This window comes from Hyla sarda, chromosome 13, assembly GCF_029499605.1.
Source record: "Hyla sarda isolate aHylSar1 chromosome 13, aHylSar1.hap1, whole genome shotgun sequence".
NCBI lineage: Eukaryota > Metazoa > Chordata > Amphibia > Anura > Hylidae > Hyla > Hyla sarda.
Genome location: NC_079201.1, coordinates 31583774 through 31611005, shown reverse-complemented (window position 1 = coordinate 31611005; position 27232 = coordinate 31583774). Strand labels below are relative to the sequence as shown.

Below are 27232 nucleotides of genomic sequence, written 5' to 3'. Positions count from 1 at the left end.
TTTTCGCGCTGCGGGGGTCAGCCGCACCCCTCGTGATGTCACGACCGTGGCCGACCTCCACAGCGCGAAAACAGTGTTTGGAACATTTATTTCCGAACGCTGGCCAGTGGAGTACCTTTTAAAGTGATACTCCACTTCTTAGCTTTTGGAACAAACTGTTCCGAACACTGGAGCCGGGAGCTTGTGACATCATAGCCCTGCCCCAACATGATGTCACGCCCGCCCCCTCAATGTAAGTCTAAGGGAGGGGGCAGAGTGTGGCATCAAGAGGGGCGGGGCTATGACGTCACAAGCTCCTGGCGCCGGCTCCAGCATTCAGAACAGTTTGTTCCAAACGCTGAGCAGTGGAGTACCACTTTAACCAATATTACATTTTCTCAACAATTTTTTTTACACCTTTGTCCTCTTTGTATTTAGGCACCTAAAGCAATATTCAGCAGTGAGTCAGAAAGGCTTTTGTCATGTTACTGAAGAACAGTTTTTTCCCCAGATCACTTTGACCATATGCAGTAGATCAGAATCTTTCCTTCTAAATGATTTATTTGAACGTTTACATCAGTTGTTCAATGGTTCGGTGGAAGATATGATTGGAGTGGGGACTGTGCTTACTATGCATGGGACTGACATTATGAAGGTGACAATACAATGTTCTGTGCTTTTTATATTGCTGAAACTAACCTGCTTTTCACATGAGCCTTTGTCGTATGGTGACAAAGCATAATGATGACAAACAGAACCAGAAAGATTGTCCATGAGCTTCATCTCGCCCTCTAACGATCCCTGGATTAGTAACGATATAGTATCAAACATATGTCTTTCCTGTAAAAAACAACATAAAAACCTATTATTCTAAACAAGCTATTTTTGGTATCAGATTATTAACTTTTATCATTGTTTTTGATGTTTATTCTTTGAATGTTTATCCCCTATGATGATGGATGCTGTAAATAGTGCAGATGTTATGGCTCTTGAAAATTTCTTCACCTTCGACCGATCACAACAGTTGCAGCGTTGAAAATAAATTGGTCCGGGCCAGGAATTGTTTTTATCAATGAGTACAAGACTAGACCATTTTGACTTCTAGGCTAGAAAAATTCTGTCCAGAAAATCCGAGAACGACCTGATTCAGTCAGTGCTTAAAAAGTGCCTAAAAAGCAGGATGATTTTTCCAGTGATGGAATTTCAGCAACAGAATGTTCACAGCTGAAATGCAACAAACAATGTTGGACAGAATGTGCAGAAACCAACCCTCCATGGTCATCTCCCCTGTAGGGAAAACCCAAAACTAAAGAACCCCCCCCCCCCCCCCCCCCTTAAATCAGTACTTTATTATTCATAAAAATAAAATAGGGTAATATTCCCTATGGACACAGCTACACTAAAATCTTCAGTGTTTGCTTTAATTCTTAATCATAATCAAATATGTAAAAGCAGTAGACCGGTGGAAAAAACTTTTTCCCAATCCACTGGTGCTAGAAAGTTAAACAGATTTGTAAATGACTTCAATTAAAAAATCTTAATCCTTCCAGTACTTAGCTGCCGTATGCTTCAGAGGAAGTTGTATAGTTCTTTTCAGTCTGACCACAGTGCTCTCTGCTGACACCTGTGTCTGTGTCAGGAACTGTCCAGAGCAGGAGAGGTTTGATGTGGGGATTTGCTCCTACTCTGGACAGTTCCTGACACGGACAGAGGTGTCAGCAGAGAGCACTGTGGTCAGACTGAAAAGAACTTCACAAATCCCTCTGGGGCATACAGCTGAAGTACATCTTTAATGGTCACTCCCACTGTAGGAGATGCAGTAGACCCTTTGATGTTTATTGTACTACAATTGATAGGGATGAGTGGTGTGTTAGTGGTCTCTGACACCACTAGATGGTGCTGATTCACCATTCACTAATCCCTCATATGGTTTTATTAGACTAAACTACATCATGATCACTGCTCTCCTCAATAGTATCATAGACTTGCATTAAGGGGGCGGGGTGTGACATCATGAGGGGGCGGGGCTATTACATCACAAGCTCCCGGCGTCGGCTCCAGCGTTCAGAACTGTTTATTCCAAACGCTGAGCAGCAGAATACCCCTTTAAGATGAGACCACTGCTGAACACCAACTTTTTTTGGCTTGTTTTTTGGATTGTGTTCAAGTATACCTCTGCTCCTGGGACATGTAAGTACTGGAACTACTACCGAGATGAAGTCATTTTTCTATAATCAAGATGGCTATCATTATATTTCTTCTAAAATTCACTTAGGAATTATGCATACTAGAAGAATAATACTTTAGTACTGTGGGCTACGTTGAGGGGTAATAAGGATGAGTTCATGTGCCTGCTGGAGTTTTCCTTTAACAAAGCTGAGCACATAAATTACTTAGATGAGCACTGTCAGAATCAAAAACTTTTTATATGTTGTACATCTTGGCAAAACATTTCTTATATTCTTCATAAAAAATGTGATCTCCTTTTTATACAAATCATGGCTTACATAACACCACTAGGGGTCCCCATACCATCCAGAACATAATCCTGTCTGGCTGCAGCATCATCTTTGTCCCAGCTGAAGCACAGGCTAGGACAAATTCTAGTAAGTGAGGGCAGGACTAGCACTCCTCTGTGCTCACTCCTGTGCTATCAGACTCCTGTCTGAAAATCGAGAGGAGGGGGTTACAGAGAAGCCTGTAGTGATTGATAAAGAGACCGAGCACAGCACAGCAGACTCAGAAAGGAAGTGAATGCGTGGTGAGTGAGGGCGGGCTCAGTGCTTGCCTCGGACACGACCCTTCCTGAGCAGTGAATGTCAGAATGAATGAGCAGCAGAATGGAGGGATTTGTGAGCCAAATACAGAAGCTAGACACATAAAAAAGTCATATAAAGTATCTGTATGACCTACTGAGTAACATATACTCTAAGCCCCCCCCCCCCCCCATACTACCTCCAGATCTCCATGATTGACTCCTCACATTGAACTACATAGCTGCGGTGAGTGCAGGATTTCTTTTATTTATTACTTTATATAAGCATTATTTTTTCTGTAATATGATAGGTATGCCTTCATTTCAGTGTGATGAAGGGCTATAGTAAGCCTTCAGGGTGTTTTTTGATTTACCTGAGATCAGGGGCGTAGCTAGAGAGGAAGCAGTCACATCTACCCCATAAGAGACCAGTATTATAATGGGCATATGGGATCCCGTTGCAGATTTTGCATCGGGGCCCAGAAGCTACAAGTTCCGCCTCTGCCTGAGAGGTTCTTTTTAATTTATATGATGTAATTCCTAATGCATCACAATCATCTGCCATAAGGTATAAGCATATGAGCACGTGCACACATTATTTATCAGACACAACTACGTCCCAGATCTAACAGCAATTTATGGACCTACATCAAGTCCATTAGGCATAAATTCTTACCATGGGATGGACTAGTGACCGCGAGTCATCCTTATCTTTTACAGAATTCATGTATCCATAAGGACTATCCTGAGTGTAGCTGAGGTCTCTCCCAGCCCAAAGAAAATTATCATTATCTGGACTTTGAATGTTCTGAATTTGAAACTCCAACTCCATTTCAGCCTCAAGTTCAGCCTCCTCTTTGGCTTCTTTGTTACTTTCCTCTAGGTGTTTCATGAGTACGGCAATGACCACATTGACCAATACAAACTGTGCCGTCAGCACGAAGGAGACGAAGTAGATTGGAGAGATGACAGTGTTGTAGCAGGTAGACTCCTCATTGCAGTCACGCAGTGTGTCCTAAAGCCAGAAATAACATTCGTGTTATATTCCACATATATATATGTATAGTAAATAGGTTTTCCTATTTTGTGACTGTAAACCGTTTTAGTATTTTTCTACACTATGTAACATTCTGAGATTTAACAAAAAGTTTTAGAATCTATCGAAGTTTTTTTTTTCATACCTTTAAAAATAAAGGTTACATAGTAACAAAGTTTATAAGGATAAAAAATAGTCCATCAAGTTTTCTACTGTGTTAATTTTCAGCTATTTGACTGTGACAATACATCACCACAAGGAAATTTCTTTAAAAAAAATTGAATTTATTTGCATATACTCAGCAAGTGACTTAAAGGGAATGTCATCAGAAAATGACCTATTTTTAACCCCTTAAAGGGAAAACTTTTTTTTTTTTTTTTAAATCAACTGGTGCCAGAAAGTTAAACAGATTTGTAAATTACTTCTATTAAAAAAATCTTAATCCTTCCAGTACTTTTTAGGGGCTGTATACTACAGAGGAAATGCTTTACTTTTTACATTTCTCTGATGTCACGACCACAGTGCTCTCTGCTGACCTCTGCTGTCCATTTTAGGAACTGTCCAGAGAAAGAGAAAATCCCCATAGCAAACATATGCTGCTCTGGACAGTTCCTAAAATGGACAGCAGAGGTCAGCAGAGAGCACTGTGGTCATGACATCAGAAAAATCTAAAAAGTAAAACATTTCCTCTGTAGTATTTAGCCCCTAAAAAGTACTGGAAGGATTAAGATTTTTTAATAGAAGTAATTTACAAATCTGTTTAACTTTCTGGCACCAGTTGATTAGTGTTGAGCGGCATAGGCCATATTCGAATTCGCGAATATATGGACGAATATTCGTCATATTCGCGAATATTCGCATATTCGTAATATTCCCGTTTTATTTTCGCATATGCGAATATTCGCATGTGCGAAAATTTGCGTATGCGAAAATTTACATATACAAAAATTTGCAAAAGCCAAAATTCGCATATGCGAAAATTAGTATATGCACATTTTCGCATATGCGAAAATTCGCACACCAGTCTCACACAGTAGTATTAGAGCCTTCTTACACCACATAAGCTGGAAGCAGAGAGCGATGATCACTGTGATGTGTACTGTGAAAAAAAACAAAAACAAAAAAAACGAATATTCGTAATTATGAATATATAGCGCTATAAAATTCGAATTGCGAATATTCGCGAGCAACACTACAGTTGATTTAAAAAAAAAAAGTTTTCCACGGGAGTACCCCTTTAACGACGCAGGGCATATATCTACATCCTGCACTGGCTCCCGATATGTGAAGCGTGCTCAGGAGCTGAGCGTGCATCATACCCGGTGGGTCCTGGTTGCTATCAGCAACCAGGACCCGCAGCTAATACCGGACATCACCGATCGGGCTGATGTCCGGTATTAACCCTTTAGAGGCCGCGATCAAAACTGACCGCGGCATCTAAAATGAGAGATTGCCGGTTAGCTCAGTGGGCTGTTCAGGACCGCCGTGGTGAAATCGCGGAGTCCCAAACAGCTGAGAGGACAGCAGGAGGCGCCTTACCTTGCTCCTCGCTGTCCGATTGGTCTTTGATTGCTCCAAGCCTGAGATTCAGGCTGGAGCAATCGAGCACAGATTACAATGATCAATGCTATAGCATAGCATTGCTCAGGGTATGCAATAAAAGGATTGCATGTAATAGTCCCTTATGGGGGCTATAAAAAAGTGTAAAAAAAAGTAACAAAAAAAAAAAAAAAAGCAAATGTGATTTAACCCCTTCCTGAATACAAGTTTGAATCACCCACCTTTTCCCATTTAAAAAAAAATGTAAATAAAAATAAACATATGGGGTATCACTGCATGCGTAAATGTCTGAACTATAAAAATATAATGTTAATTAAACCGCACAGTCAATGGCGTACAAGTAAAAAAAATTGAAAGTCCAAAATTGCGTATTTTTGGTCACTTTGTATACCCTAAAAAAAAAAAAAAGTGATCAAATTTTCCCAATTTTGCCCCACAAATATTTTTTTTACTGGTTTTGCCGTAAATTTTGTGGAAACATTGATGTCATTATAAATAACTATTGGTGGCGCAAAAAATAAGACTTCATATGGGTCTGTATGTGCAAAATTGAAAGCGTTATGATTTTTAGAAGGTGATGAGGAAAAAACAAAATTGCTAAAATGTAAAAACCCTGCGTCCTTAAGGATTACCGTAAGTTAAACTTATTTTTTAAGAATTTGTGGTGATTTGTTTTTTCTAATTTTCCATTTTATGATCTATATTATAAAATGATCTTGCAGTTTTTATTTTTTGACCACTCAGCTTAAAAATAAGCCGATCCTGTTCTGCAGAGATCACTTTTTAGCAATTTTCTCCTAGATAACATAGGGCCAGGCCAGTCACAATAGATGGAGCTCAGAACTCAACTTCCACCTGCACAATGACTTCTGCACAAGTATCTAAAAAGTGCTTAGAAAACTCTCCAGACTATTGTTTCCTATGTACATGGGGCATGCTGGAAAGAAAATCTCTAAATCAGTGTTTCCCTACCAGGGTGCCTCCAGCTGTTGCAATACTACAACTCCCAGCATGCCCGGACAGCCAACGGCACCCTGGTTGGGAATCACTGCTCTAATTGCTGCTAGAAACAGCTCAGGCAAGATGTCTGTTCCCATAATAATGTACTAAAAATGAAATAAAATTATCATCATAAAATAGAAACAGACTCTAGAAAACAATATTGATATCTGGCTCTAAGCAGAACAAAATCTAAATGATACATTTACTTTAAGCTTTCTTGTCTATACACTTTTAAAGGGGTTATCCAGGAAAAAACAAAGTTTTTATAAATCAACTGGTCCCAGAAAGTTAAACAGATTTGTAAATTACTTCTATTAAAAAATCTTAATCCTTTCAGTACTTATGAGCTGCTGAAGTTGAGTTGTTCTTTTCTGTCTAAGTGCTCTCTGATGACACCTGTGTCGGGAACTGTCCAGAGTAGAAGCAAATCCCCATTGCAAACCCCTTCTACTGTGCAGTTCCCGAGACAAGCAGAGATGTCAGCAGAGAGCACTGTTGTCAGACAGAAAAGAACAACTCAACTTCTACAGCTGAAAATTATTGGAAGGATTACGTTTTTTTTAAATAAAAATAATTTACAAATCTGTTTAACTTTCTGGAGCCAGTTGATATATAAAAAAATCTTTTTTCCTGGAATACCCCTTTAAGTAAGGTTAGGGGTTGTAATATTGTTTTGCCTTGATAGACACTCCAATAAAAAAATGGACAGAAAAAATAAGCTGCGATTGGTTGCAATCTGTCTGAAACACATTTTTTATCTTCAGACAGATGAATAAATCAGACCAATGTCCAACGCATCATTGCTATTGTTTTATACTAACAAATAGACCTACTAGACTAAAAGAATATCCACAAATTGCTACTTTTATTCCATTGGACATAGCAGCCTGACTTCCACATGTCTTTTCTTCCCACTACTGTGCACATTATGACCCATCCTCAGGGATAATACACAGAGAGGTCACAATACAGGGATAATACACACAGTGATGTCACAGTACAGGGATAATACACAGTGATGTTACAGTACAGGGATAATACACAATGATGTCACAGTACAGGGATAATATACACAGTGATGTCACAGTACAGGGATAATACACACAGTGATGTCACAGTACAGGGATAATACACAGTGATGTAACAGTACAGGGATAATACACAGTAATGTCACAATACAGGGATAATATACAGTGATGTCACAATACAGGGATAATACACACAGTGATGTCACAGTACAGATATAATACACACAGTGATGTCACAGTACAGGAATAATACACAGTGATGTCACAGTACAGGGATAATACACAGTGATGTCACAATACAGGGATAATACACACAGTGATGTCACAGTACAGGGATAATACACACAGTGATGTCACAATACAGGGATAATACACACAGTGATGTCACAATACAGGGATAATACACACAGTGATGTCACAATACAGGGATAATACACACAGTGATGTCACAGTACAGGGATAATACACACAGTGATGTCACAGTACAGGGATAATACACACAGTGATGTCACAGTACAGGGATAATATACACAGTGATGTCACAGTACAGGGATAATACACACAGTGATGTCACAGTACAGGGATGATATACACAGTGATGTCACAATACAGGGATAATATACAGTGATGTCACAATACAGGGATAATACACACAGTGATGTCACAGTACAGATATAATACACACAGTGATGTCACAGTACAGGGATAATACACAGTGATGTCACAGTACAGGGATAATACACACAGTGATGTCACAGTACAGGGATAATATACACAGTGATGTCACAATACAGGGATAATACACACAGTGATGTCACAATACAGGGATAATACATACAGTGATGTCACAGTACAGGGATAATACACACAGTGATGTCACAGTACAGGGATAATACACACAGTGATGTCACAGTACAGGGATAATATACACAGTGATGTCACAGTACAGGGATAATACACACAGTGATGTCACAGTACAGGGATAATACACACAGTGATGTCACAATACAGGGATAATACACACAGTGATGTCACAGTACAGGGAAAATATACAGTGATGTCACAATACAGGGATAATACACACAGTGATGTCACAATACAGGGATAATACACACAGTGATGTCACAGTACAGGGATAATACACACAGTGATGTCACAGTACAGGGATAATACACACAGTGATGTCACAGTACAGGGATAATACACACAGTGATGTCACAGTACAGGGATAATACACACAGTGATGTCACAATACAGGGATAATACACACAGTGATGTCACAGTACAGGGATAATACACAGTGATGTCACAGTACAGGGATAATACACATAGTGATGTCACAGTACAGGGATAATACACACAATTTCACAGTACAGGGATAATACACACAGTGATGTCACAGAACAGGGATAATACACAGTGATGTCACAGTACAGGGATAATACACACAGTGATGTCACAGTACAGGGATAATACACACAATGATGTCACAGTACAGGGATAATATACAGTGATGTCACAGTACAGGGATAATACACACAATGTCACAGTACAGGGATAATACACACAGTGATGTCACAGTACAGGGATAATACACAGTGATGTCACAGAACAGGGATAATACACAGTGATGTCACAGTACAGGGATAATACACAGTGATGTCACAGTACAGGGATAATACACAGTGACGTCACAGTACAGGGATAATATACACAGTGATGTCACAGTACAGGAATAATACACACAATGTCACAGTACAGGGATAATACACAAAGTGATGTTACAGCACAGGGATAATACACAGTGATGCCACAGTACAGGGATAATATACACAGAGACATCACAGTACAGTGATAATACACACAGTGATGTCACAGTACAGGAATAATACACACAATGTCACAGTACAGGGATAATACACAAAGTGATGTTACAGTACAGGGATAATACACAGTGATGTCACAGTACAGGGATAATACACAGTGATGTCACAGTACAGGGATAATACACAGTGATGACACAGTACAGGGATAATACACAGTGATGTCACAGTACAGGGATAATACACACAATGTCACAGTACAGGGATAATACACAGTAATGTCACAGTACAGGGATAATACACAGTGACGTCACAGTACAGGGATAATACACAGTGACGTCACAGTACAGGGATTATACACAATGTCACATTACAGGGATAATACACACAGTGATGTCACAGTACAGGGATAATACACAGTGATGTTACAGTACAGGGATAATATACACAGTGATGTCACAGTACAGGGATAATACACACAGTGATGTCACAGTACAGGGATAATACACACAATGTCACAGTACAGGGATAATACACACAATGTCATAGTACAGGGATAATACACACAGTGATGTCACAATACAGGGATCATACACACAGTGATGTCAGAGAACAGGGATACTACACAGTGATGTCACAGTACAGGGATCATACAGTGATGTCACAGTACAGGGATAATACACACAATGTCACAGTACAGGGATAATACACACAGTGATGTCACAGTACAGGGATAATATACACAGTGATGTCACAGTACAGGGATAATACACACAATGTCACAGTACAGGGATAATACACACAGTGATGTCACAGTACAGGGATAATACACACAGTGATGTCACAGTACAAGGATAATATGCACAATGATGTCAAAGTACAGGAATAATACACAGTGATGTCAAAGTACAGGCTGTAATGTTACTGTGCATGTTATCCCAAAATTGTGACATTGTTGTGAGCATTATCTGCAGCTGTAGCCAGGTAGGGAGGACTGGAGTAGCCATGTAAATGAGATGGGGGGCACCTGCTTGTATGGGGGTAGTAGGGCCAAGCATTTGCCAGGGAATGCTGAGTAGTACACATGTGTGTACAGTGTGACACATCAAACTTATTGGGAATTTCATAAGAAAAACAATGATGTGCTTGGTTTTAACGTAACTTTATTATTTCATGAGTTATTTACAAGTTTCTGACCACTTATAAACTTATTCAATGTGCTGCCCATTGTGTTGGATTGTCAATGCAACCCTCTTCTCCCACTCTTCACACACTGATAGCAACACCGCAGGAGAAATGCTAGCACAGGCTTCAGTATCCGTATACACTGCTATATACTACTATATACACCGCAGGAGAAATGGTAGCACAGGCTTCCAGTATCCGTATACACTGCTATATACTACTATATACACTGCACGAGAAATGCTAGCACAGGCTTCCAGTATCCGTATACACTGCTATATACTACTATATACACCGCAGGAGAAATGCTAGCACAGGCTTCCAGTATCCGTATACACTGCTATATACTACTATATACACCGCAGGAGAAATGCTAGCACAGGCTTCCAGTATCCGTATACACTGCTATATACTACTATATACACCGCAGGAGAAATGCTAGCACAGGCTTCCAGTATCCGTATACACTGCTATACACTACTATATACACTGCAGGAGAAATGCTAGCACAGGCTTCCAGTATCCGTATACACTGCTATATACTACTATATACACCGCAGGAGAAATGCTAGCACAGGCTTCCAGTATCCGTATACACTGCTATATACTACTATATACACCGCAGGAGAAATGCTAGCACAGGCTTCCAGTATCCGTATACACTGCTATATACTACTATATACACCGCAGGAGAAATGCTAGCACAGGCTTCCAGTATCCGTATACACTGCTATATACTACTATATACACCGCAGGAGAAATGCTAGCACAGGCTTCCAGTATCCGTATACACTGCTATATACTACTATATACACCGCAGGAGAAATGCTAGCACAGGCTTCCAGTATCCGTATACACTGCTATATACTACTATATACACCGCAGGAGAAATGCTAGCACAGGCTGCCAGTACCCGTATACACTGCTATATACTACTATATACACTGCAGGAGAAATGCTAGCACAGGCTTCCAGTATCTGTATACACTGCTATATACTACTATATACACCGCAGGAGAAATGCTAGCACAGGCTTCCAGTATCTGTATACACTGCTATATACTACTATATACACTGCAGGAGAAATGCTAGCACAGGCTTCCAGTATCCGTATACACTGCTATATACTACTATATACACGGCAGAAGAAATGCTAGCACAGGCTTCCAGTATCCGTATACACTGCTATATACTACTATATACACCGCAGGAGAAATGCTAGCACAGGCTGCCAGTACCCGTATACACTGCTATATACTACTATATACACCGCAGGAGAAATGCTAGCACAGGCTTCCAGTATCCGTATACACTGCAATATACTACTATATACACCGCAGGAGAAATGCTAGCACAGGCTTCCAGTATCCATATACACTGCTATATACTACTATATACACCGCAGGAGAAATGCTAGCACAGGCTTCCAGTATCCGTATACACTGCTATATACTACTATATACACTGCAGGAGAAATGCTAGCACAGGCGGCCAGTATCCGTATACACTGCAATATACTACTATATACACTGCAGGAGAAATGCCAGCACAGGCTTCCAGTATCCGTATACACTGCTATATACTACTATATACACCGCAGGAGAAATGCTAGCACAGGCTTCCAGTATCCGTATACACTGCTATATACTACTATATACACCGCAGGAGAAATGCTAGCACAGGCTTCCAGTATCCGTATACACTGCTATATACTACTATATACACCGCAGGAGAAATGCTAGCACAGGCTTCCAGTATCCATATACACTGCTATATACACCGCAGGAGAAATGCTAGCACAGGCTTCCAGTATCCGTATACACTGCTATATACTACTATATACACCGCAGGAGAAATGCTAGCACAGGCTTCCAGTATCCGTATACACTGCTATATACTACTATATACACTGCAGGAGAAATGCTAGCACAGGCTTCCAGTATCCGTATACACTGCAATATACTACTATATACACTGCAGGAGAAATGCTAGCACAGGCTTCCAGTATCCGTATACACTGCTATATACTACTATATACACCGCAGGAGAAATGCTAGCACAGGCTTCCAGTATCCGTATACACTGCCATATACTACTATATACACCGCAGGAGAAATGCTAGCACAGGCTTCCAGTATCCGTATACACTGCTATATACTACTATATACACCGCAGGAGAAATGCTAGCACAGGCTTCCAGTATCCGTATACACTGCTATATACTACTATATACACCGCAGGAGAAATGCTAGCACAGGCTTCCAGTATCCGTAGTTTCAGGTGCTGCACATCTCGTATCTTCACAGCATAGACAATTGCCTTCAGATGACCCCAAAGATAAAAGTCTAAGGGGGTCAGATCGGGAGACCTTGGGGGCCATTCAACTGACCCAAGATGACCAATCCACTTTCCAGGAAACTGTTCATCTAGGAATGCTCGGACTGGACCCCCATAATGTGGTGGTCCCCATCTTGCTGGAAAAACTCGGAACGTGCCAGCTTCAGTGCATAAAGAGGGAAACACATCATCATGTAGAAATTTCACATATCCAGTGGCCTTGAGGTTTCCATTGATGAAGAATGGCCCCACTATCTTTGTACCCCATATACTACACCATACCATCAATTTTTGTGTTCCAACAGTCTTGGAGGGATCTATCCAATGTGGGTTAGTGTCAGACCAATAGCGGTAGTTTTGTTTGTTAACTTCATCATTCACATAAAAGTTTCCTCATCACTGAACAAAATCTTCTGCGTAAACTGAGGGTCCTGTTTCAATTAATTTTTTTTGCCCATTCTGCAGCACCTGAAACTAGGGATACTGGAAGCCTGTGCTAGCATTTCTCCTGCGGTGTATATAGTAGTATATAGCAGTGTATACGGATACTGGAAGCCTGTGCTAGCATTTCTCCTGCGGTGTATATAGTAGTATATAGCAGTGTATATGGATACTGGAAGCCTGTGCTAGCATTTCTCCTGCGGTGTGTATATAGTAGTATATAGCAGTGTATACGGATACTGGAAGCCTGTGCTAGCATTTCTCCTGCGGTGTATATAGTAGTATATAGCAGTGTATACGGATACTGGAAGCCTGTGCTAGCATTTCTCCTGCGGTGTATATAGTAGTATATAGCAGTGTATACGGATACTGGAAGCCTGTGCTAGCATTTCTCCTGCGGTGTATATAGTAGTATATAGCAGTGTATACGGATACTGGAAGCCTGTGCTAGCATTTCTCCTGCGGTGTATATAGTAGTATATAGCAGTGTATACGGATACTGGAAGCCGGTGCTAGCATTTCTCCTGCGGTGTATATAGTAGTATACAGCAGTGTATACGGATACTGGAAGCCGGTGCTAGCATTTCTCCTGCGGTGTATATAGTAGTATATAGCAGTGTATACGGATACTGGAAGCCTGTGCTAGCATTTCTCCTGTGGTGTTGCTATCAGTGTGTGAAGAGTGGGAGAAGAGGGTTGCATTGACAATCCAACACAATGGGCAGCACAATGAACACATTTTAAAAGTGGTCAGAAACTTGTAAATAACTCGTGAAATAATAAAGTTATGTTAATACCAAGCACATGTTTGTTTTTCTTGTGAAATTCCCAATAAGTTTGATGTGTCACATGACCCTCTTCCTATTGAAAAAACTAAAGTTGGATTCAAAATGGCCGCCATGGTCACCACCCATCTTGAAAAGTTTCCCCCCCTCACATATACTAATGTGCCACAAACAGGAAGTTAATATCACCAACCATTCCTATTTTATTAAGGTGTATCCATATAAATGGCCCGCCCTGTGTGTGTGTGTGTATATATATATATAGTATAGTGTTGCTATTCTGTCTTATCTAGGCAGGTTTAATCCCCCCACCCTGTAATGATATTCAAGTGACTCTGCTGACCCAGTCCAAGTCTCCTCCTAATTTTTTGCCACTCTGAATTATCGTCGGGGCAATTAAAAACTGCATAGATGCTGAACCTTTGTGTTACTGTATACTTGAAAATATTGTAGTGTGGTAACTTAGCTTTCCTTCACATACAGCAATGATTAAAGGGGTACACTGGTGGAAAACAATTTTTTTTTATCAACTGGTGCCAGAAAGTTAAACAGATTTGTAAATTGCTTCTATATAAAAATCCTTTCAGTACTTATCAGCTGCTGTATACTACATAGGTTGTATATTTCTTTCCAGTCTGACCACAGTGCTCTTTGCTGACACCTCTGTCCATGTCAGGTACTGTCCAGAGCAGGAGAGGTTTGATATGCATTGTGGAGTATACAGCAGATGATAAGTACTGAAGGATTAAGATTTTTAAATAGAAGTAACAAATCTGTTAAACTTTTTGGCATCAGTTGATTAAATTTTTTTTTTTTTACCAGAGTACCCCTTTAAATTCACTGCCCTAGCTCTGTATCTATGTATATTTTCACAGGCAGAGTGGCTTGTTGTTGCCTCTCCTGGCATCCAGTAACGGGGTAAAATGATGTGCCTGTACCGAGCAGTAACCTAGTGTGTGTGCTGCAGCCCTCTTCATTTTAGGTCAGTAGGAATTTTACCAGGGTATTAAGAAACACATACCCCATGAAATACTAAAATGTGATCTATGTCATGTACAAAAACAAATTTAGATTAACCCCAAAATTGGATAAATAAAAACTACGACTCAACCCACAAAAAACGAGTTCTGTAGACAGAAAAATAAAGAAAATGTATAATGGTAAAAATATGTCAATGTAAAGCAATTAAAGGGGTTATCCACCATAAGGTGACTTTATTACTTACCTGTCAGATAGTAATGGACATCCTTCTCTCCAACTACAAGTCCCATGATCCCTTGTTTTTTGAGTGTGAGGCCATTTTTCTCCCTCCCACACATCAGCCACTCTACCCTTTGAAGTACACCTGAGCTATGCGTGCTGTTCATGAAACTACAATTCCCTGCAGAGAATGATCTCTTTCCCACCCAGTGGTCGCTCCACCCATTGAAACAGTCAGGCTCCCTTTAAACACCTGACTAGTGATGTAATGTCTCGGACCTGAGACCACACTAATTTTGTATGCTGCTAAAAATGAACATTGGGGCAAAGATCACATAAGAATTGCGAGACCAGCCATCACACACAGGTACAGACACTATATTATGAACTACACTTAACTTTACAGCCTCTGTAGCATAGTCAAATAAAAAAAAATCCGGGAATACCCCTTTAAGGTTTTAATTTTTTAGAATTAGTAAATAACAAAAACAACCCTCCAGAACAAGAACAAAAGAGCCTTGAACCTTGATGGGGCTTTGTGGCTCTTTTATTGCTTATCCGGGCACAGTCTGTACATACCTTACCTCGTGCTGCAGCTCAGATGCATTAACTTAAAGGGGTACTCCACTGGCCAGCATTCAAAACTAAATGTTCCGAGCACTGTTTTTGCACTGCGGGGGTCGGCCACGCCCATCGTGATGTTATGGCCACACACCCTCAATGCGAGTCTATGGGAGGGGGCGTGACTGTCGTCACGCCCCCTCCCATAGACTTGCATTGAGGGGAGCGTGGCCGCGACATCACGATGGGCGTGGCCGATCCCCTGCAGCACTAAAACAGCGCTCGGAACATTTAGTTACAAACGCTGGCCAGTGGTGTACACCATATAATAGGCTAAGCTGCAGTACCGAGCGCACACACACTTATGGGTGTTGCTGGAGTGTTGTAACCCCTTATACTTCTGATCGGTGTATTCAGTAAGAGTAAAGCTACACTATAGCAAAGCATTCAATGACATTTTGGTGGATGAATAAATAAAGAATTATTCTGCACATAGAACTGTATAATGTTAAAAAAAAAAAAAAACATCACTTTACATATTAAACAATACTTAAATAATTCTTATAAAGATAGATTTTAGGTGCCATTTTACCTTCATAATCCCATTCCAATTATCGCCTGTAGATACACGGAAGAGAGTTAAAAAGGCCATTCCAAAGTTTCTAAATGTGGCATGTCTCCCAAGACCTTCACAGGGATGAGATTCATTGCATTCTAGGAATAAATACCAAGAGCAGATTAAACAGCTGCGTTCATTCTTCATTCATAGTATAGTCAGATCATTTGTCTGCATGCTTACCCAAGTCGCCAAACAGTTCAACTCCCAAGGCAGCAAAAATGAAGAATAACAGCATAAAGAGAAGACCTAGATTCCCCACCTGTAGAAAAAAGGAAGACATATGGATGTCCCTGAATGTGATTCACCTATAGCAGTCACCTCAAACCTGTGGTTTACCACCTATTTTATATGTATATATATTTTTTTTATTTAAATGTATATATATATATATATATATATATATATATATAAGATGCAGAAAATATAGCAGCACACCCAGTAGTAAAGTGCAAAAATTGGGATTTATTGACCCATATCAAATGCGACGTTTCGACGGCATCCCGCCATCTTTTTCAAGCATGAAAAAGATGGTGGGATGCCGTCGAAACGTCGCATTTGATATGGGTCAATAAATCCCAATTTTTGCACTTTACTACTAGGTGTGCTGCTATATTTTCTGCATCTTGGATTATTCGAGCCGTCTGCGATTGGGACTGCTATCCTTGCCTGCACCCCAAGACTTCTAGAATACGTGGTTGTGCTGCCTACCCTCTACATATATATATATATATATATATATATATATATGCTTTCCCGTAATGCAAGGGTATCACTTATCTAAAAAATAGATATTAACAGTGTAACTGCTAGGGGTTCAACCGCTGAAACTTCCCCCAAACATGAGAATGGGGGTCCTAAGTACCCTTGTTTGAATGGGGCGGGGCTCACTACTGCTCCATTCATCCGCTATTCCACTGTTGAAGATAGCTAAGTATATTGTAAAGATTGTAAGAATCAACCCTAGTATAGGGGGTTTGACCCTTATTGAAACAAAGGAGTCTGAAAGTAACCACCCCACAAGAGATAATGGCACAGCAATAACATCACTGTGTATACTGTACACTCAAAATAAAAATTACTTTTACTACAGAAAGAGATTTCGCTTGGCAATTTCATCATTAAAGGGGTACTCCGGGGGGAAACTATTATTATTATTTTTTTTTAAATCAACTGGTGCCAGAAAGTTAAACAGATTTGCAAATTAGGATATGGGCCCAGCTGCCACTGTCTGTCTCTGGACGTATTAATCTTATCAAACTTATTATTCTCCCCAAATGCTTGTATACACTGGAGCATGCTTCTGTTTCTGTCCCTAAATCCTTTTTTGACTCTGTACACTCCCTTATGTCCCCGTTTATTTGGGGATCTGGTAGACCTAAGATTAGTCTCACCACTCTCCAGTGTCCCAAGCTGGAGGCAGGTATGTCCCTTCCTGATTTTTACTTGTATTACCTGGCGGGGCAGTTAAGATATATTAGACATTGGGTTCTGGGAGACTCCATGCCAGACTCTGAACAATCTTTGGATAGGTTTGTCCCCTCAGTGTCTCCCCGGATGCTCTTGGAAAGTCCTACCCTGGGGGGCCGTACTTACTTACATCTCCATAAACTGGCTGTAAAGGTGTGGCGGGCCGCTAAGTCAGTGTCTGGATATGCTGATATCCCGTCCGATACCCCTCTATGGCACAACCCCTTTCTCATTCATGTGGGTGATGCTCTAGACTCTGCTTTTTGGATGAATGCTGGTGTGCTCACTCTGGGCGATGTGTATAGGGATAATGTTTTGTGTTCCTTCGAACAATTACAATCAGACTATGATATACCCCGACATTGTTTCTTTAAATACCTACAGCTCCGTCATGCATTATCAACACAATTCCCTGCTGGAAGTGCGCCCATATCGGCCTTCCCTCTCATTGGTATTTTAAAATCGCAGGGTCCTAGGGGACTGGTGTCCATCCTGTATACACACCTCCTTCAGGCCAAGAACTCCCGTTCCCGGTTGCCGGCTGTCCGACACTGGGAGTCTCATATTCCCAACCTGACCAAAGATGATTTGGAGGAGATGCTTTCCTCACATATGGTGGTATCTCCTTCTGCTAATAATAAACTGATTCAATTAAATATTATACATTATAGTTATATCACCCCCGTTCGACTACTTAGAATGGGTCGCTCTGACTCGGACGTCTGCCATCGATGTGGTGCGGCTAGAGCTGATTTTTGGCATCTTATTTGGGCTTGCCCTGATATAAGATCCTTCTGGCAGGATGTCCTTGGTCTTCTTGCCACAATTATCCAACCTCCCCCGGGGTGTGACCCTCTGATTTGTTTATTTGGAGTTCTGGATGAGGAAGTGTGGCCACATTATGTGCGTACCTTACTGCGAGAATCCTTATTTTTTGCTAGGAAGGCGATTGCCCTCAAATGGATGGACCCCGGCCCGCCTTCCCTGTCTCAGTGGAAAGCCTTGGTTAATGCTATGCTACCCTTCTCCCATATTGTTTACAAGAATAGAAAATGCCCTGGTAAATTTCTTTCTGTGTGGGGTCCCTGGTGCTCCTCACCATTGACTCAGTGTTCATACTCTACATCCTCCTAAAGTGATTTAGGGTCATGACTGTCCTTTCATTTCTAGATGTGGTTGTATGTACCCCTTTGTTTTATGTATGTTGCGCTGCTTTGCCGGATGTATGTACTCCCTCCTCTCTATGGACGCATGGGTCTGCTTTAACAGTAGGAATACTTTGCTTAGCACTCGTGACTGAATATGACGGTGTCTGCTGAGTTCTGCACAACGGCCTCTCTTCAATATTGTTTTGCCAACTTTATAATATATACCATCCCCCTTTTTCCGTTCTTCTCGTTTACCCTCTCTTTGTGTTAAGATTTCCCAACTGGCTGTCCTCAGTTTATGTCCTCTCTGCACTGATTACTGACGGATTTTTTATGGTATTCTGTCGTTTACATTCTGCCTACTTGTACATGTTCTCAGTGCCTTTATCTGTGTACTTCTCTTTGTACCATTTTGTTTTGTGAGGCGTTTTGGCTGATGTTTGTTTAATCTTCAATAAAACGTATTTAAAAAAAAAAAAAAAAGATTTGCAAATGACTTCTATTAAAAAATCTTTACCCTTCCAGTACTTATTAGCAGCTGTATACTACAGAAGACTTAAACGTAGGAAAACAATGTAATAGAGCAGCAGGAAACACTAGCGAAATGCTTGGATGTATAGGGAGAGGTATAAGCAGTAGAAAGAGAGAAGTGCTCATGCCGCTGTACAGAACACTGGTGAGATCTCACTTGGAGTATTGTGCGCAGTACTGGAGGCCGTATCTCCAGAAAGATATAGATACTATAGAGCAGTGGTCTTCAACCTGCGGACCTCCAGATGTTACAAAACTACAACTCCCAGCATGCGCTGTCTGGGCATGTTGGGTGTTGTAGTTTTGCAACATCTGGAGGTCCGCAGGTTGTAGATCACTGCTATAGAGAGAGTTCAGAGAAGATACTAAACTAGTACATGGATTGCTGATAAGACTTACCAGGAAAGGTTAAAGGACCTGAACATGTATAGAAGAAAGAAGAGACAGAGGGGAAATGATAGAGACTTTTATATACATAAAGGGAATCAACACGGTAAAGGAGGAGAGGAGATTTAAAAGAAGAAAAACTACCACAAGAGGACATAGTTTTATATTAGAGGGATAAAGGTTTCTGCAGTAATATCAGGAAGTATTACTTTACTGAGAGAGTAGTGGATGCATGGAATAGCCTTCCTGCAGAAGTGGTCGCTGCAAATACAGTGAAGGAGTTTAAGCATGAATGAGATAGGTATAAGGCTATCCTTCATATAAGATAGAGATAGGTATAAGGCTATCCTTTATATAAGATAGAGATAGGCATAAGGCTATCCTTCATATAAGATAGGGATAGGTATAAGGCTATCCTTTATATAAGATAGAGATAGGCATAAGGCTTTCCTTCATATAAGATAGGTATAAGGCTATCCTTCATATAAGACAGGGATAGGTATAAGACTATCCTTCATATAAGATAGAGATAGGTATAAGGCTATCCTTCATATAAGATAGGGATAGGTATAAGGCTATCCTTCATATAAGATAGAGATAGGTATAAGGCTATCCTTCATATAAGATAGGGATAGGTATAAGGCTATCCTTCATATAAGATAGAGATAGGCATACGGCTATCCTTCATATAAGATAGGGATAGGTAAAAGGCTATCCTTCATATAAGATACGGATAGGTATAAGGCTATCCTTCATATAAGATAGGGATAGACATAAGGCTATCCTTCATATAAGATAGGGATAGGTATAAGATAGGGATAGGTATAAGACTATCCTTCATATAAGATAGGGATAGGTATAAGGCTATCCTTCATATAAGAGACGGATAGGTATAAGATAGGGATAGGTATAAGGCTATCCTTCATATAAGATAGGGATAGGCATAAGGCTATCCTTCATATAAGATAGGGATAGGTATAAGGCTATCCTTCATATAAGATAGAGATAGGTATAAGGCTATCCTTCATATAAGATAGAGATAAGCATAAGGATATCCTTCATATATGATAGAGATAAGCATAAGGCTATCCTTTATATAAGATAGGGCCAGGGACTATTGATAGTATTCAGGATATTAGGCAGACATGATGGGCTAAATGGTTCTTATCTGCCGACACATTCTATGTTTCTATGTTTACTACAGAGGAAATTCTTTTCTTTTTTTAATTTCTTTTTTTGTCTTATCCACAGTGCTCTCTGCTGACACCTGATGCCCATATCAGGAACTGTCCAGAGCAGGAGAAAATCCCCATTGCAAACCTATGCTGCTCTGGACAGTTCCTGACATGGACAGAGGTGTCAGCAGAGAGCACTGTGGACAAGACAAAAAAGAAATTCAAAAAGAAAAGAATTTCCTCTGTGTTATACAGCAGCTAATAAGTACTGAAAGGATTAAGATTTTTGATATAGAAGTAATTTACATATCTGTTTAACTTTCTGGCACCAGTTCATTTGAAAAAAAAATTAGTTTTCCACCGGAGTATCCCTTTAACATGCACCAAGCATAACATCTTTGCACGGCACACATGGCATCCTTCTTGTGAATACAGCCCAGGTTTTTACACTCTCTATAATGTGTCTGACATCGCAGAAATACTATAGCAGCTCAACAACTTAGCTGGCAAAGAAACCCACCTATTTCTGTTTGCCTAAATTTCTTACCAGCCTAGCCCCTGTGTCTACAACCCATTATTATAGCATTATAGAGAATTCCCCTTTGCCATGCCGCCAACCACATGTTCAACCACCAACCTGAAAGTAAATACCAAATAACAGGAAATATAAAACAAATGTGTAACACTGAAAAACAATATGCATTATGTCTTTTTTCTGTACCTGGGGAAGAGCTTGTAGAACCGTATCCAGCAGGGCCCGCATCCCAACAGCCATCTTTAGTAACTTCAGAACTGTATAATAATGGCAAAATAATTAAAATGTAAGCAAACACACAAAAAAGGACTCGTCACCACTCCTGACACCTTTTCCCATAAATCTTAGGCAGTCTCTATATTATTCCTCCTGAAGTGTTATACATAAATTGACTCCTGGGTGCTACCATTTAGGGATCGACCGTTATCGATTTTTTAGGGCCGATACCAATAATCTGTGACCTTTCAGGCCGATAGCCGATAAGTTATAATGATATTCCGGTATAAGTTATCGTCTATTTTCCCCCAAACCCCAGGCCCCGCAGAAGCCGCTGCAGATCAATGATTTAAAGCGGGCGCTTTAAATCAATGAGCTGCAGCGGCTTTTGCGGGGCCAGAGACCACCGTCGCCGCTCCGCTTCTCTCCCCCTGCCTGTCCTGGGCTCCTCCCTAGTCCAACCACCAATGCCGCTGCCCCATTGCCTCCCCCATCCCCGGTTTTATAATTACCTGTTCCTGGGGTCCGCGATACTTCTGGCTCCGGCGGCGTCCTGAGCTGTCACTGATGGTGACGTCGCGTTGAGGACGTCACTCGTCATTGCGCTGCACAGCGCGCAGGACGTCACAGGAGCCAGAAGTAGCGCAGACCCCGGGCACCGGGAACAGGTAATTATAAAACCGGGAAAGGAGGAGGCAATGGGGCAGCGGCAGAGGCGGTCTCTGGCTGAGGAGGTGGGGCATTATCGTTATATCGGCAAAGTAATTGCCGATACCGATAATGTCCAAAATCGTGAATATCGGCCGATTATATCGGCCAAACCGATAATCGGTCGCTCTCTACTACCATTACCCTTGTCAAGGGTGGGCGTCCCTACACAGCCTTACTTTGTCAACACTGAATGGACAGTACCAGAATATATGGGCACCCCCTGTCCAATTATAACACCCAATTGTCAATTCCTTCATACATTTCGAGATGTTATAACAAAGGCATAGCACAGGGTTCTAAGAAAGTATTCTCGAGAAATGTTATTGTGTGAAGTAGTATTTACTAAGACAGTCAGGATTTTAATTCATGGATACTTGCTAAAAGATAGTAGTGGCATATACAATGACAGCATTCAAAATGACTACTTTAATTTTAAAGGGATACTCCGCTCCTCAGCATTTGGAACAAACTGTTCCGAACGCTGGAGCCGGCGTCGGGAGCTTGTGACATCATAACCTCCCATAGACTTGCACTGAGGGGGCGGGGTGTGATGTCATGAGGGGGTGGGGCTATGACGTAACAAGCTCACTGCGCCGGCTCCAGCGTTCGGAACAGTTTGTTCCAAACGCTGAGCAGCGGAGTACTCCTTTAAGAACAAGTTAAAAAAGATTGAGTGTGATGGACTTCAGTCTCAGTGTACATATGTAGTAGCAACGCTGAAGCCTTAGTATAACCTCCTACCAAAAAGTTGCCCTTAGGGGTCTCCGGGCAACTATAAATCACAACAAAATTCCTTGGGGAAGTAAATCCCCTCAGGGATAACACTGACTAGAGACACCCAAAAAGTTTTTATGTATAAAACTTAACTGGCCACTAGGTGGCAGTGACATGTTAAAAATACAGCACTGTGTATGGACGTGATTAGATATGTTTGTAATGCTGCTGTATAGCATATATAGATGTATATGCTGTTTTCATTCTACTTTTGTTATTGATCAGCTAGCTGGTTTCACAAGCCAATATTTTACTTTCAAAATACCCTGCACCCAGCCTTGGTATAGATTAGCTGGCTTATTTTCAATATTTTTTTGCCGCTGCTGTTATTTCAGCCTCCTATATAGCTCTTAGATCCATAATCACACTGTGATATGAACCTGAGGAAGACGCCTGCTCTGGCGTTGAAACACGTTGTTCTTAAATACATTTACATTGACCGTACCTTACTGGGTCCTATACTGCCTCAGTAGCGGTATTGCCTCTTCCTCATCTGTGCCGGATGAGTCCCTGAGTGGTTTGGAGGTTTTCGTGTATACTGTTGGACACCAGTTCCCTGGTGGATGGGATCGGCTGCATTTGGGATATATATCCATACTCTCACCAGTGTTGTGCCTGCCTGACAGCACAACCATCCATGTAAGCGCTTCCAATAACTACATTGCGGAACCTTACCATCTTTTCATTGCACTACGGAGCGCTCTTTGTGTGTTTTTGTACAAACCTTTATATTAACAGATAAAAATGAAGAGGAACAGCACCCAGTAATAAAGTAGCTGTCTATTCTGTTAGAAGTATATGCTATATGTATCTATGTGCGGTCACCAAGTGGTAGTATAAACATTTGGTCTATAATTTTGTTAGTATGACATGATATTGAATTTAATAATACATTGGACTTCTTGCCTAAATTCAAGGAAAGGCCAGGGCGGTAACATCTACTGTATATCTAAGATTACAACATTTACACACGGGGAAAACTGGTGTACAAAAGTATTAAAGGGGTACTCCGGTGGAAAACATTTTTTATCAACTGGTGCCAGAAAGTTAAACAGATTTGTGAATTACTTCTATTAAAAAATCTTCAACCTTTCAGTACTTATTAGCAGCTGTATATTACAGAGAAAGTTCTTTTGTTTTTGGATTTCTTTTTTTTTTTTTTCTGTCCACAGTGCTCTCTGCTGACACCTCTGTCTGTATCAGGAACTGTCCAGAGCAGGAGAGGTTTGCTTTGGGGATTTGCTCCTGTTCTAGAAAGTTTCTGATACGGACAGAGGTGTCAGCAGAGAGCACTGTAATATACAGCTGCTAATAAATACTGGAAGGATAAAGATTTTTTTATAGAAATTATTTACAAATCTGTTTAACTTTCTGGCACCAGTTGATAAAAAAAAAAAAAAAATGTTCTCCAGCGGAGTACCCCTTTAAGTTTCAATGCATGGCTTATTTTGCACAAAAAGGACTTTTCGTCTTTCATGTGCCAAGCTTGACCCCTGCCGGCGTGGCCACCTGCAGTCAAATTTACTAAAACTTACACCAGTTATCTATGCCTGCTCAGTGTGAGGGCGCATGGATAGCCAAAGAAACGCTTCCTGCTCTTTCTCTATAGCATCCATCTCCAGTGCGAGACACGGTACCGTAGAATCACATTACGCTGGGTCTCATGCTGGAGACAGATACTTAGGAGACCGTCGGGAGTTAAAAGGGTACTCCGCTACTAGACATCTTATCCCCTATCCAGGTTCCGTCAGCAGTGGTCGTAATGTCATGCTACACCCCCCTCGGGATGTCACACCACACCCCCTCCATTTATGCCTATAGACATGAATGGAGGGGCGTGATGTCACAACCACTGCTGCCGTAACCCGGCGTTTGTTCAGAACGCTGGGTGGTGCGCAGAGATCACCTTTTTAGAGTGCAGAGTACCTTTTTAAGAGGAGAAAAAATACTGTGTGTCCGGTATCTTTCTTCCCTAAAATAACGGACGCCCAACAGGTCACATTCATGTCGATGTGTAAAGGCAGAAAGAAAAAGAGGGGCACTCTCTGGTGTGCTTTTGTAGGAAAAAAATGGACAGAACCCACCACCTCATTCTGGGTGTCACACTTGATCCACTGGGGTGGTGTCTAACAAAACAAGCAATACCCTGTGAGGGTTGTGCGGTGGGTGGGATACGTACAGTGTGCAGCTCACTTTCCATTGTCCATAATCCCAATGGTACTGAAATGTAGAAGCAGAGTGAATAGAAAAAAGAGGGGAAAAAGGGTGGAGCGTTTCTGCTAGGAATGATGGGACTCAGAATGCCACAGTAGCACAGGACGATATTTATTAAATGATTTCGGACAACGCGTTTCGGCGCTGGCACGCGCCTTCCTCAGGTCCACAAAACAATCAAGTAGGTGCGTCCCCGGGTGTGTTGCTGTGCTTTGGTGGCATGGCACAGCAACACACCCCAGGACGCACCTACTTGATTGTTATGTGGACCTGAGGAAGGCGCGTGCCAGCGCCGAAATGCGTTGTCCGAAATCTTTTAGTAAATATCGTCCGGTGCTACCGTGGCATCCTGAGTCCCGTCATTACTAGCAGAAGCGCTCCACCCTTTTTCCCTCTTTTTTCTATTCACTCTGATTCATGTCGATGGGATCCTTTGGGACCCGACAATGTCATTTGTGCTCAGACCCATCTAGGATCGTTTTGCCGGAAAAAAAAAATAAAAGTGAACTTAGCCTTAGCATCGATTCTGTACATTACAAAAGCTTCAAATGACCAAGCTTTAAATTTAAATATGTCATATGCAGCTTACATACCCCTTGCAATTCTTAGAACTCTCATGATGCGAATAATTGTTGGGTTAATGGGCAATGATGCATTCACTTCAATCTCCTCCAGTGTTATCCCCATAATTGAAAGAAGAACAATTGCTAGGTCCAGTTGATTCCATCTGTAATACAGACATTTCCAGACATAGATATTAAATGTCGTTCGATGGGTTCCCAAAAAATTTGGGTCACAGAATGTCCTGCTGTGATCCCGAACAACCAGCTGTTATCTGTAAGGGAACTGGGAGTAAATATTCAATTTCCATGAAATATAGCACCAGGGTATAAAACTGTTCTGAACGCTGGAGCCGGCGCCGGGAGCTTGTGACATCATAGCCCCGCCCCCTCAATGCAAGTCTATGGGAGGGGCGTGACATATAGCACCAGCGTATTGTCATCATAGCCCCGTACCCTCAATGCAAGTCTATGGGAGGGGGCATGACGGCTGTCACGCCTCCTCCCATAGACTTGCATTGAGGGGGCGGGATGTGATGTCATGAGGGGCGGGGCTATGATGACAATACAGTAACCCAACCGACATGCGATGGCCCCGACATATGATCAAATCGACATACGATGGCTTCTCAGAGGCCATCGCATGTCGATGTCAGCATCGACATACGATGCTTTTATATGTCGGGGCCATCGCGTTAACTGCTATCCGGCAGCGCAAAATGCTTAAGCTGCTGTCGGATAGCAGTGTAATGTGCCCGAGCAGGTTCACTTACCTATCCCTGCTGCTCCGGGTCCTCTCCGGGGTCCGGACCTCGCTTTCCGGCGTCGTTATTACGTAGCTGCGCACGCCGTCCCGGCGCAACAACGTAATAACGTCACCAGAAAGCGAGGCCCGGACACCGGTGAAGATGCGGAAGATGCCGGAGGACCCAGAAGAAGACGCCAGAGCAGCGGGACCCCATCGGGAGCCCCTGGGAGACCATCGGGAGCGGTGAGGACCCGGTCCGGAGCGGCGGGGACAGGTGAGTATTTAATGCACTTTTACATTGAACGCATCCCTCAACATACGATGGATTCGACAAACGATGGGTCGTTTGGAACGAATTACCATCGTATATTGAGGGACCACTGTACCCTGGTGCTATATGTCAAGCCCCCTCCCATAGACTTGCATTGAGGGGGCAGGGCTTGACATAATGAGGT

The 27232-nt window shown here is 41.6% G+C and overlaps 1 protein-coding gene across 9 annotated transcripts in view; it reads right to left on the bottom strand.

Moving 5' to 3' along the window:
- Positions 1-27232, bottom strand: part of CACNA1G (calcium voltage-gated channel subunit alpha1 G) — a 380651-nt gene that overhangs the window by 49801 nt on the left and 303618 nt on the right. For all 9 annotated transcript variants that reach the window (XM_056550710.1, XM_056550708.1, XM_056550703.1 and 6 more), the window contains 6 exons: positions 26063-26196; positions 21741-21811; positions 16492-16570; positions 16285-16406; positions 3411-3749; positions 679-819 (listed from right to left, as the gene is read on the bottom strand). In XM_056550710.1, the coding sequence (XP_056406685.1) occupies positions 679-819; positions 3411-3749; positions 16285-16406; positions 16492-16570; positions 21741-21811; positions 26063-26196 (886 nt within the window). The remainder of the gene's footprint in view (positions 1-678; positions 820-3410; positions 3750-16284; positions 16407-16491; positions 16571-21740; positions 21812-26062; positions 26197-27232) is intronic.